Source organism: Agelaius tricolor, unplaced genomic scaffold (genome assembly GCF_023055355.1).
Source record: "Agelaius tricolor isolate 1412-34295 unplaced genomic scaffold, bAgeTri1.0.p SCAF_70, whole genome shotgun sequence".
Taxonomy (NCBI): Eukaryota; Metazoa; Chordata; class Aves; order Passeriformes; family Icteridae; genus Agelaius; species Agelaius tricolor.
The window spans coordinates 1173774-1186900 of NW_027269330.1; the positions used below are offsets into that span (position 1 = coordinate 1173774).

Here is a 13127-nt window from a genome sequence, read left to right on the forward strand (position 1 = left end):
GCAATTCTGCTGGGGGATTAAAATGGGCCCAAAGCAGGGACTGCTGACGTGAGAGGAAGGGCTGAGAATGGAAACTTTCACAGATGTAGGAAAGAGAAAAGTTTCTCCTCAGCAAGAGTTTGTATGGGCTGGTCCACACCGAATCCTGGTCAGGGTCAGGTGCCAGATTCTGCAAGGAAAGAGGCTCTGCAGTGCACAAGGAGAGGGCTTGAGGCTTGAGCCTGGCTTTTCTGCTCCCCTGGTCCATCCCCTTGCATCAGCAGTAGGTGCTGGGCTCTGTGGAGCTGCTTTGGGAGCTGAGCTGCAGCAGGAGCTGTAATAAATAACCCACACAGACATGCTCACTGAGGCACAGCCTGCCCACATCCAGGCTGCTAAATTTAGGTCCCTTCCAGCAAAGGAGCATGGCCAGAGAGGCACAGGGATGAGACAGAGCTGTCCTGTGAGCTGGAAAAAGCTGAGAGGCTTGGCTTACCCATGATAATAACAGCACGTTTGGCATCAGAGGAGACCTAAGGTGCTGAGGATAACACTTGAAGACAAGGAATCTCTATTGCAAGGCTGACTTCCCTCTGTCAGCCCTGTGACCATGTCCATGGCTGACCCTGGAAGGGTAAAACTGAAGTCCCTTTGCCTGAAGGGGTTTGGCTTGAGGGCACTGCCATTTATAGGGGCAAAATGAATAATTGTTGTGCAAAGACCCATCCTAACTGAAACCATGGCTGTTTGCGATGCAGAGTTCTTAGACAAGGAGTGAAGGTGTTGAAGAGCCAGAGAGGTGCTGTGGGAGCACGGGAGGCACGATACAGATCAGGAATCCCCACAGACAACACCGGGGGAGGAACGGGATTTCTCGCTCGAGGGTTTTGCTGCCCGTGTGCCCCGCGGCGCCGTTGCCATCGCTCCCCCCTCGGCCGTGCCCTGCTGCAGGCAGGAGTGAGAGACCGGAGCCTGCAGGCACAGCCGCTCTGCTCCGGGACTTGGACAGGGAATCCATCCCAAGCCGCCAGCCCTCCGCGTAACCCCTAAAGTACACTTTGGGGTTGCATCCCGAACGTGCGGGGCGAGGGAGGCTTCCCGGGAGCTTCTCCCCGCTCTGGATCGCACCCAAGGGCTCAGGGATGGGCAGGGCAGGGCGGGAGCTCCCGCACGTCACTGCCGCGTGTCGCCAGGGCGGGGACTTGGCCACCCGGGACAGCCACCGCAGCTCTGCCCGCCCGTGCCAGGGACCCGCGGGACAGCAGGTGAGTGAGTGCCAGGCGTTCTCCGTGGCGTGGGCACGGGGCTGCCCGGCTGGCGCTGCCCGGAAGGCGCCGATCGCCCTTTGCAGCGCTCGGCCCCGGGCGGGCGATGCCAGCGCTGCCGCGGGGCTGGGGCAGCCCGGGCCGGGCTGAGCGAGGACAGGGGGCGGTTTGGGATGGAGGAAGGGCTGACCTTCCCCGGGCACAGCGAGTGCGGGCTTTGGTTCCTGGTGGGTGCCGAGGGCACGGCTCGGGGGGCGCGCACAGGCTGAATGGGGCTTACAAAGCGGTAAGAATCGCGGTTTTATTCCTTCTGAGGGCGGTGGACAGATAAAGGTCATTGTGTGGGAGGCGCTGGGATAGCTCAGCTGTCTCGGGGCTCGTGGCAGATCCTGTCCTGGCTGCGAACTCGGGGTCCGACCCTGCGGCGAGCCCCAGCCCCAGCCCGGGCACAGCACCAGCCCCGGCACAGCCCGGGGGGCTCGTCCCGCACACCGGAACAAGCAGGCAATCCCCGAGCAATCCCCGAGCAATCCCCGAGCAATCCCCGAGCTATCACCGAGCTCTGGAAAAGCTCATCCGGCGCTGGGCGTGGGTCGTGTTTGGGTAAACGTGCACCCAACGTGGGAACTCGTCGGACAGGTCCAGGGTTTGCCTCACAAGGAAAAGGGTCGCCAAGCGGTGGGTTTCCATCCAGAGCCGAGGTGTAGGACTGGCAACGCTGCGAGCTCAGACTGGGAGGGGAAACGCCTGTGTTTATATCCTCTTAAGCTGTTGGAACTTTCCTTGGTTGTTCCTGTGTGTGTGCTCCGAGCATAGTCAGGAAAACCTGACTGTGTGCAAGCCCAAACTTGAACTGGCCAGCACATGTCATAGTGTCAGCACTTTCCTGATAAATCAGGTTTATTCAGCTTTTAGACAATGTTTGATATGGACTTAAAACTGGCTGTTTAGCTGATAAATCCTGCCAGGGAAAGATCATCCATGGAAAAAACATTGAGTAATGGGAGGGATGCCTCTTACACTTGCACTCTGTCACCTGGGCACGGTGTTTTGAGCTTGTTCTCTGCCAGCTTTATTGTACCAGGCCTTTATTCTGGGGTGAAGCAAATAACATCAGGACCATAGCACTGGCTGGCTGACTCTTGCATGCACAGTTTAATTCTTCAAAACACAGAGTGAAGTATTGTTCCTGTCCTGGAGCTGTTTTTCCCTGACTGTGCTGCACACCAGGAATTGTGTTAAGCTGCTGAGCGCTGGCAAATCTGCTGAGCAATTCCCTCTCTCTCTGCTTGCCAAAGGGTGGCTTAGGAGAGTTTCATTCATCGGAAGCCCCAGCATGAGCAGCTCCTGCAGAGCCCTTCAGCTGTGAGGGGGTTACAGGGGCACTGCGGGACAGCCTGGCTGAGCTCTCCCACCTGTAACCTCAGTGCTCATCTCACACAGAAATGCACCAGGAGCAAACCAGTGCTTGCAGACTGAGCAGTGGCTTTGCACTGCTGCCTTGCCAGTGCTCTGCTCTTTCAATTCCCAGTGGTGTGCCCAGGATGAAGAAATCAGAGTCTTGCAGTCAATATTCAGCAGGGTATTTCTGCTATTAATGGATGTTGTGAGAGGATTATGCCTTGAGTGCAGTACATGCAGCCTCTCCTCATGCTTTGGTTTCCTTCTGCCAGCTCAGAATTTCCCTGCTTCCCTTTCCCTTGACCTTTATTTTGCCCTCTAATTGACTTGCTAAACCAGCCTGTCTGATATTCCTGCTTCTGTGTACAGACCAGCTCCATCACAAAAACAGCAGTGAAATTTGGAGCCCATCTGACTAAAGCAAATAAAATTGGCTTTTGACTTCCGTAGAAAGATTAGAGAAGAGCAAAGCTGACTTTTCTGAGGTCTAGGTCATACCGTGATAGCTGGAATTTATGATCAATGAAAGAAAGCACACTCAGCACTAATAATTGATGTGTGTTGCCTGATTGCAGAGGGTGCAGTGAGGTAGAGGTGCACCCAGGAGAGTTACCTGGCCTGAGCAGCTCCTACCTAGGGCCTGAGCAGCTCGCCCTGTGCATTCCTGGTCTGTGGGAGTCGTGTGGAGCAGGAGCAAACACTCCTGGTCTTGCACAACTGTCTGGGCTGTGGAGAGCACCACGAGGAGAATTGGGGAGAGATGTCATTCACTGCTGGCACCTCTGCTTCTGCTTCAGGACTTTCATGGGAGAACTTGCGCAACCCTGGAATAAAACCACACATTTGGTGGGTGGACTTGACTTGCTGTCACCGTGTTTGCATCTTTTGAGTTTATTTTTTATGAATTCAACCCTACTGTACGTAGGTATCTCTTTGAGTCTGCCTTTCCAACTCCTCTGCTGCGATGCAGAGGAAGTGAACCTTGTCCTGGTACAGCCTGCCAAGGGATCAGGGACTCAGGAAAAGTTGGGTGTGCTCATGCAAAGGCTCTCTGATTGCAAACAAAACTGTGAACAGAACTAAAAACCCTGGGCAGATGGCAGGGAAGCTTTGGGGGTTTGGGAGGGTTTTGTCAGTTAAAACTACAGCCCTACAAGGAAGGACACAATGCACCAAACTGAGAGGATGTTGAATATAAAATGTCCTATTAAGATGAGAGGGAAAGTCATTCTCCTGCCCAGTGCTGAGGTGAGGTTATCCTTTGTGTGCTCACCTACACCAGGGTGTCTCTGCCTCCCAGGCAGGATCCATGAAGGGTTAGGGCTGTGTGGGCAATCTCAGCCTGCTTATTCCTCACCCAGCTTCATCCTCACCCTGCTCATCCTCACCCTGCTCCATCCTCACCCTGCTCACCCTCACCCTGCTCACCCTCACCCTGCTCCATCCTTACCCTGCTCTGTCCTCTGCCTGCTTCATTCTCACCCTGCTCACCCTCACCCTGCTCATCCTCACCCTGCTCATCCTCATCCTCACCCTGCTCATCCTCACCCTGCTCACCCTCACCCTGCTCACCCTCAGGCTCTCACCTGCCAAGGTCAAAGCCATGTATTTTGGAGAACATGGGAATCAAGTCTATTTTCTTTGCCCCAGGACATCACTGTCTGCCTCTCCTCATAGCCTCAGCCAGGCTGTCAGACAGGCAATAGAGAATGCCATTAAATTAGCAGTGCTAATCACATCCCTCCCAGCCTGGCCCTGGCCCTGTGCTGTGTGATCAAAGCAGGGCTGGACACTCTGGGAAGCTGCCCTGGGTGTTCACTTGGGCTGCTCAATGCTGCTTTATTTCTCAAAGAATTAGATGGTTATTAACCAGCCTCATTAACCTTCGAGGGAAGGTGTATTCTATTAATAATTTGCTAGAAAACTAACACTCCCTGTGTTTTATTATTGCAGCTGTCAGTGCCCTGGACACAGACAATAACAGATTGAGCAGATCTGAGCAGGATGGTGAGTGAGTGTGTTTGCTGTGCCAGGCTGTGCCAAGCCTTTGCTCTGGCCTGATAAACGTGGGAGTGGAGCTCAGATAAGGACACAGCAGGAAGAACAGTCACTGTCTGCCCTTCATGGGGGTGAATTTATCACTTCTCTCTGCTTCCTCATTCTAGAGGAGAATGACCCACACATACAGGCTTTTGCCTTTGGGGAGTTAATGGAAAACCAGATCAGATATTCAAATAATTCAAAGAACATTAATTTCTCCAGATAAGCTTCCTAGGCATATTATTCTTTCCAGGTTGAGCCTACAAGGCAGCCATTTCTATGGTTGTTATTACAGAATCTTGGAATGGTTTGGGTTGAAAGGAACTTTAAACATCATCCAGTTCCATCTCCAGCCATGGGCAGGGACACCTCCCACTGTCCCAGGCTGCTCCAAACCCCATCCAGCCAGGCCTGGAACACTTCCAGGGCCAGGGAAACACTTTTTGCCCATTGAATGTTAAGTGGTACTTTTACCACTGCTGATTTTCTTGGGAACATGAGGAGCTTTGCAAGAAAAGTGTATTTCCCCAGAAATTGCACTAGACCAAAGGCAGGAGAAATCTGTTTGTGAGTCACCATTTAGGGTAAAACACTGCACTTCCTGGTGTGTTATTTAGCAAAATGATGGTCCTTGACTGCTCTTAGAGAAGTCAGGAATGGGGCTTTGCTGGGAACAGCTTCTTCTGTGATTTACATGGAAAACTGCTGGGAAGAAGCTGCACTGAACAGAGATGTCTGGCAGTGCCCTTATTTAGCTGGAAAACAGATTCTGCATGGGCAGCCACATTAAGGTATTTTCTCTTTTCAGTTGTGTCCCTGTAGCTTATTTCTTATGTGGCTGGGAAGTCCTGCTGGAACAAACCATTTCATTTTTGGAATGGATGGAACCTGGTATAAAATCACTCATGTTTGGAGGGTAGACTTTACTTGCTGTCACTTTCCCAAAGAGATGGTTGCATCTTTTGAATTGTCTTTTTTTTTTTTTTTAATTCAGCTCTACTCTGTGAATGTCTCACTTTGTGACTGCTTTTCATAACTCCTCTCCTTTGGCTTTAGGCAACAGTCAAGGGTGTCTCAGCTTTCAGTGCTGAGCAAGAAGCACAGGCACTAAGGAAGGCCATGAAGGGCCTTGGTAAGTTGTCTCCCTCCACTGCTGAACTTTCTTTTTTAGCTCTGCTGGTTGGGAAGGTTTTTGCTGGTGGTTTTTTTGGAGGGGAAGTTCAGCCATTTGCATCACCTCACTGCCTTGTGAGGGCACTGGAGGGAATCGGGCAACTTGAACCCCTTGGAAATCCAAGTCTTGGCCACAGAAACATCTTCAGCCAGGCTCTTGTTTTCTCTGTCTGTGCTGTGGTGCTGCTGGGCTGAGGCCCTCGTGCACAGATGAGACCCAGGTTGTGCAAGGACGTGTGTAAGGTTGTGTGGCCAGTGGCACACCCTGGGCAGGGCCAGAGCAAGCCTCTGGTTCTGCTACAAGCAGCTTGACTGGTTCTGTTTGGTTCCTTCCAGGCACGGATGAGGACGCCATCATTGAGACCTTGACCAAACTGAACGTTTCCCAACGTCAGCAAGTTCTGATCACCTATAAAAGCACTATTGGCAGGGTAGGTGCTCTGCAGAGATCAGTGTGTGCCTCTAGTTGGGAGATGGGGATTTTTTGGTTGTACCACTTGGGTGAAATGTGAAGAACATCCCAGTCTCCACAAGAACAGGATTGGCACTGAGCACAAGCTTTCCTTGGCCAAGATTTTTTGTTCTTGTTCACTTCAGAGTAACTGTTCACCCAAAAAAAGCATTGAACGAGTTCTTCCTCTTCTCAAAGGCCCTGTCTTTTTCTCCTTTCTTCTCTTTCTGATTGCTAGGATTTGATTGATGACTTGAAGTCTGAGCTGAGTGGGAATTTTGAAAGGGTGATCATTGGTTTGATGACTCCTACCATCATGTATGACGTGCATGAACTGAGGAGGGCTCTAAAGGTTTGGAAATCCTTTTTTATGTCGCAAGACTTACGGTCAATTCAGTATGCAATACCATAATTGGATATGAATTATTAATTTCTTATTAAGCCATAGCTAATAAACAGGAGTCCTGGCTGTCACAGTGTTGTCTCTGTGATTCCCTAGGGAGCAGGGACAGATGAAGGCTGCCTGATTGAAATCCTGGCTTCTCGCACCAACGCCGAGATTCGGCACATCAACGAGAACTACAAACTCCGTATGTAGCTGCTCTGCAATTCCTCACTGGCTCAAAAGCCACCTCTGTGTGTGTGCAGGGCTGTGTGGAGAGGCAGGACAAGGGTCTGCCAGCACCAGGGACTAGAATTACACCCAGGAATTGAGTTGATGTCATGGGCTGGGGTGGTTATGTCTGTCAGCCGGAGGTCTATGCATGGTGCATCTTTTGCCAGTTTTATCCTGGCTGTGCTTCTGAATTTTGCCCTGCAGCACTCAATATGATGGCTGGATTGCTGTGATGAAAGCCAAGAAGGGCAAGGGCATCCTGGCTTGTCCTAGTCACAGTGTGGCCAGCAGGACATGCCTGTCCCCCTGTGCTGCACTGCTGAGGTAATTCAAATCCTGGGGACAGTTTAGGATGTTAGAAAAAGGTTCTTCACCCCGAGGGTGGCTGGGCACTGGAACAGGCTCCGTAGAACAGTGGTCCCAGCAGCAATCCTGATGGAGCTCAAGGAGTGTTGGGCCATGGTGGAACGCCTGAGGATGGTTCTGTGCAGGCCCAGGAGCTGGACTTGCTGATGCTTGTGGGTCTGTTCCCAGTCAGAAATCCCGTATCCTGTGAGCTGTTGGTAACAGATGTGCTCTGTGCAGCAAATCCCATATCCTGTGAGCTGTTGGTAACAGATGTGCTCTGTGCAGCAAATCCTGTATCCTGTGAGCTGTTGGTAACAGATGTGCTCTGTGCAGCAAATCCCATATCCTGTGAGCTGTTGGTAACAGATGTGCTCTGTGCAGCAAATCCTGTATCCTGTGAGCTGTTGGTAACAGATGTGCTCTGTGTGTGTGTGTGTGTGCTCTGGCAGAGTACGGCTCCACCCTGGAGGACGACATTGTCTCTGACACATCCTCCCTGTTCCGCAGGGTCCTCGTGTCCCTGGCCACGGTGAGTCCAGGGCAGGGCAGTAACAGGGGTCAACATCTGCTGGGCATCCCTCACTCATTTCTTACCTCAACGTTTGCATACAGATGCACACTTTGTGAGCCTTCTGCCAGGCTTGGAGAATTTCCTATAAATCCATTTCCCACAGAGGTGCTTCAGGCTGGCTGCTGTTTCACTTCCCTTGTATTTCACCTTGCCAGCACTTCACCCCAGCTTCTGCAGGGAGGGCAGCTTTACTCTGCCATGCCTTAATGCCATATGCTCTTTCTATTAAAGTGGATGGCTGCCTGTTCCAAAAAAAAAAGTAACAATCACATCTGAATTATGTTTTGCTGTATTTGTAACCCATTACTCAATGTTAAGAGTCCCATTATACATCTCCAGTAACTGGTTTTGAATGGGGAATTAGCAGGACTTACTTCCATTAGTTGCTCTGTTGAAATGAGTTTTTCATCCTTGTATTACTGCAGGGCAACAGAGATGAGGGAACATTTGTGGATGAGGCCCTTGCTCAACAAGATGCTCAGGTGTGTAGCAATTTGCTCCCTGGTAAGAACTGTCTGGGTTTGTATTTGTGATGTGTGGTGAATCCCTGCTGTTTATAGACCTCTTTTTCTCAAGGTAGATGAGTAAACCTGAAGTTGTGCTAGTCAGCAGTGCCCCAGGTGAAGACTTGATTGGATATTAGGAAATATTTTTCCCCCAAAAGAGTTGTCCAGCTCTGGCACAGTCTGTCCAGGCAGGGGTGGAGTCCCCATCCCTGAGGGGATTCAACAGCCATGCAAATGTGGCACTTGGGGACATGAGTTAGTGGTGAACTCAGTGACCTCAGAGGGCTTTGCCAGCCCAAATGGTTCTATGAGTAAAAATCTCATTATATACACCTGGTGTCCTCAGTTAACCCCGCTTTGTTCATGTCTTGCAGGCCCTGTATGAAGCTGGGGAGAAGAAATGGGGAACAGATGAGGTGCAGTTCACGTCCATCCTCTGCACAAGGAACAGGTGCCACCTGCTCAGAGGTAGGACCTCTCTGGTGTCCTGGGCTTTTCCCTGCTTTGAGGACAGTGCTTTGTAGGAGCTTTTTACTTGTTCATTAACTGGTTGTGATCCCTTCCTGAGACAACAGATACTCTCAGGGCCAGTTGATCCAAAATGGGAGTTGAGTAAAACACCCATCCAACTTCCTCTAGCCTGTGAATTGGAGATAATGAAGTGTGTCTCCCATGGGACAGAGCTAAGCATGGAAACTGTCTGCATTAAAGAGCAGTTCTGGAAAATCCTTGCAGCAGTGGTAGGCTAATTAGCAAGACAGCTGATAATTAAAATGAATTATTTCTGAGGGGCAGCCCTGATTTAGTTACAATGTCAGGGTAATGGTGCAGTGTTTGTACAGGCTCTGAGGAGCTTGATCTTGCAAAGTGATCCTCGGGGGGTACACACTGAAGCAGCTCACTGGGCTCTTTTATCCAACTCTTCCCCCTAGTTTTTGATGTGTACAGAGTGATTGCTAATAAGGACATCACAGACAGCATTAAATCCGAGATGTCAGGAGACCTTGAGGATGCTCTGTTAGCTGTGGGTGAGTTCCCTGCTTTTAATCTTTGTCTACAAACTAATTAAATAATTAAAGATACTGTCTCTTGCCCTGACTGTTTGCACAGCTTCAGGAGGCACATTCTTTTTCACTGTTTTACAAGCCACAGTGTTTTAATCTTTGCAGATGCAAAGGCCTGGTAAGAAGGCTCTGTGCTTTATATTTCTCTGCCAAGGGATGCTTTGGCAGAGGGCATTTGCTGTGTGGAAGTTTTAAATCCTTAAAAATATTTTATTGCTGTGCATGGACACATCAATTGACAGCAGGTCACTGACTCTGATGTCTGCACTGTGCTTGTTGAGTTGCATTTTTACAGAATAAATATCTGCACTGAGAAAGTGCTGGAAGGGTTTGGAAGACTTTATCCTTCAGTGTTTATTGATTTTAATTATCTTGTTCTTGTCTCCCTTACAGTAAAGTGCATGAGGAATAAACCTGCTTATTTTGCTGAAAGATTGTACAAATCTATGAAGGTAAAGAGATTTTGCTATTTTCCCCCCTGCCTCTCCATGCTTAAGTCAACAGCATGACAGCAATTAGACAAAAAGAAACTGTGTTAATTGGGGGGAAAAAAGAAAGAGGTCTGAGGTTTTCTGTGGAGCTCTTTTCCTTCAGGAATCTCAGAGGTTTTCTGTGGAGCTCTTTTCCTTCAGGAAGCTCAGAGGTTTTCTATGGAGCTCTTTTCCTTCAGGAAGCTCAGAGGTTTTCTGTGGAGCTCTTTTCCTTAAAGAAGCTCAGAGGTTTTATATGGAGCTCTTTTCCTTCAGGAGGCTCAGAGGTTTTCTGTGGAGCTCTTTTCCTTCAGGAATCTCAGAGTTTTTCTGTGGAGCTCTTTTCCTTCAGGAATCTCAGAGGTTTTCTGTGGAGCTCTTTTCCTTCAGGAAGCTCAGAGGTTTTCTATGGAGCTCTTTTCCTTCAGGAAGCTCAGAGGTTTTCTGTGGAGCTCTTTTCCTTAAAGAAGCTCAGAGGTTTTATATGGAGCTCTTTTCCTTCAGGAGGCTCAGAGGTTTTCTGTGGAGCTCTTTTCCTTCAGGAATCTCAGAGTTTTTCTGTGGAGCTCTTTTCCTTCAGGAATCTCAGAGGTTTTCTGTGGAGCTCTTTTCCTTCAGGAGGCTCAGAGCTGGCAATGGATGCCTGCATTAATGCACAAATGGTCCCGTCAGGAGTGGGTTGCAGGGCAGGCCAAGGCTCGGTGCCTGTCCCTGCGTGTCCCTTGTGTCCCCAGCTGCTGCTGTGTCCCCTCAGGGCCTGGGCACTGATGACAGCACGCTGATCCGGGTGATGGTGTCCCGTGCTGAGGTAGACATGCTCTACATCAGGAGGGAGTTCCTGGCCATGTATGGAAAATCACTCCACTCCTTCATTAAGGTGAGCTCGGAGTCTTACACACACCTGGGTTTGCTAAGCAGCACCAAGGAGACCCTCAAAACAACAGCTGAGGATTGTAGAGGAGGTGGAATTAAGGAGACTTTACATTTATGCACTGAAAATCTTCCTGAATGTTCCTGGTTATTAAGTTGTCAAAGAGGATACAAACACTGCAATAAGTCATTTATGGTGAAAGGAATCCTGCTTGCCATGGAGCTGCAAAACTAATGGTGTTCCCTTTTTCTGCTCTCTCTAGGGAGACTGCTCAGGGGACTACAGGAAGGTTCTGCTCAGGCTGTGTGGTGGGGAGGATTAAAGGAGGCCTGGGGAACCTGCTGGGTGATGGGAAGCAGCTGATAACAGAATGATTTAGGTTGGAAAACACCTTTAAGATCATCGAGCCCAATCATGATAAAGATTTCTTTCTTTTTTTTTCTTTTTTTCTCCAATGCCTCATTAATTACTCTGATTATTGACCTAGGTTAGTTCATGTTCTGGTTAGATAGTGGCCATTCTGGTCAACCCTTTTGATACACTTTTATGCTTGGAACACCCATTTGCCTACTAACTGGGCTGGTGAAGCCCAACTTGCACAGAATGCTGTAACCAAAGGTATAAAAGTTGTTTCCTGAGCAGCTGCCCCTCTGCTGTTGTGCTCACCAGCAAAATGCATCAATCAACTAAAGCAAACCTGAGAGTGAGAGGCTGCACAGGGAAAAGCCAACCTCATTGGTACATGGAGACTGCAGAACTGGGTTTGCTCCAGTTTTTCAGCAGAATTAAAACACAAAGAAACCAAATATCTAAAATACAAACACGTTTACATGTTAACTTGCCTCTGTTAGTGTGGAGCATTAACAGCCTGGCTGTGCTGTGTGTATATATTGCCTGTAGGCCTGTAGGTGGGAAATTGTCACTGGTGACATGAGAAAAACCTTTTGGTGCCCTGGTTAGAGCAGCCCTGTGTTTTTGGTCTGTCTGCTGGATCATGAGAGTATAAATAATATGGGTTATATTATAAACCCTGCTGTGGATAAAGTGATGTCATTGGAATTGTGCCTTTTAAGGAATGACCTGTCCCCAAACCCCACATCACCTGCCTGGTGCTGGGGCAGCTCCCCAGATTTTCCTGGGACACGTCCCCAAATGTCCCTGAGGTGGCTGCCCAGAGCCACCTGGGACAGCTGCCCACATCTCCCACACTGAGTGGCACCTGCCCCATGTCACAGTCCCAAAGGGGACCCGTGTTTGTGCTGGGCCTCACGTGGGTGTCCCCAGCAGAGACTTCTCCCCCAGACCCTGCACACTGCTCACTGTTTGCACTCCAAAAATGGGACCCTGCTTTGGCTTAGCAATGTATTTTTTACCGCTGGTGAATAATCCTGTTCTGAAGGATCATCCTGAGGCTGCATTGGCAAAGCTCCAATGCTGGGGTGGCTACACCCCAATTCCATCCCTCCTTTTCCTCTAAAACCGGCTGGATTGGGAGATGCCTCTGTGGCCTCCAATAAAATAATTTTCTTCTTATTATCTGGGCTGCCTTTAGAGACACATTCCTGAGTTTTGCCAGCAGAGGAGGCAGAGCTTTATCCGGTTCTTCTGAAGGGGAAAGCCCAGCACAGCAGCTGCAGAGGTACTGCCTGGGGTGGGTTTCAGTGCCTTGGCTCAGGTTGGGTTTCAGAGTGTTGGAAAATGAATAAAGAATTTGTTTCTGTATTTCCCGTTGCGATGGTGTGTTCTGGGAGGGGACACAACGAGCTTCTGGATGGGGAGTGGCTGCAGTGCTGCTTCTTATGCTAATTCATCCATGTTTTTAGTCTTCTTTGTATCCTTTTCCTCCGGTAAGGACTTCCCAACGCATAAACTCAGTCTGTGTCTCTGCTTTATCTTCTGGTTTCTGGAAATTGTCCTTGTCGTCCACACATTCTCCAGTCCAGATGTCCAACCTCAACAATACGTTTCTTTCCCAGGTTTTGTTCATTGAACTCCATCAGAGTTTGTTTATGTTTCAGTAAGTTTCAGTAAGTTTCAGTAAGTTTCAGTAAGGTTCCCGAGCTTTCTACTAAAGCAGCTTATGGGAACTTTGCTAAACGCTGGCTAAGAGTAATTTAAGAATAAAGCTAGATAGATAGATATAGATATAGATATAATGTAGTGCTTTATTCTTAAATATATAGATATATACTATATATAATATAAAAATATATAATATAAAAATAAATATTTATAATATATAATATATGTTATATTATATATATATAAAAGAAATATATATTTCCTAATATATTTCTTAAATAGATTTCTTCATATTTCTTAAATATATATTTATATTTCTTAATAATCACCTATCTATATAGACATACATA

At 48.7% G+C, this 13127-nt stretch overlaps 1 protein-coding gene across 1 annotated transcript; it reads left to right on the top strand.

The window, feature by feature from the left end:
• Positions 1 to 1160: 1160 nt before the first annotated feature.
• ANXA4 (annexin A4) lies at positions 1161 to 12477 on the top strand. Its single transcript, XM_071417817.1, has 13 exons — positions 1161 to 1244; positions 4599 to 4652; positions 5742 to 5817; positions 6195 to 6289; positions 6548 to 6661; positions 6809 to 6899; positions 7723 to 7802; positions 8270 to 8326; positions 8725 to 8818; positions 9283 to 9378; positions 9808 to 9866; positions 10639 to 10761; positions 11018 to 12477. Exons 2-13 carry the CDS (start codon positions 4650 to 4652, stop codon positions 11075 to 11077), a joined length of 948 nt encoding a protein of 315 aa, XP_071273918.1. The 5' UTR covers positions 1161 to 1244; positions 4599 to 4649; the 3' UTR covers positions 11078 to 12477.
• Positions 12478 to 13127: the final 650 nt, after the last annotated feature.

What these genes read in the sequence shown, in the direction of transcription:
- ANXA4 (XM_071417817.1), top strand. An exon ending in CAGGTGCCACCTGCTCAGAG is followed by an intron (nt 8,819 to 9,282) that starts GTAGGACCTCTC and finishes TCTTCCCCCTAG; the next exon opens with TTTTTGATGTGTACAGAGTG. An exon ending in GGATGCTCTGTTAGCTGTGG is followed by an intron (nt 9,379 to 9,807) that starts GTGAGTTCCCTG and finishes TCTCCCTTACAG; the next exon opens with TAAAGTGCATGAGGAATAAA.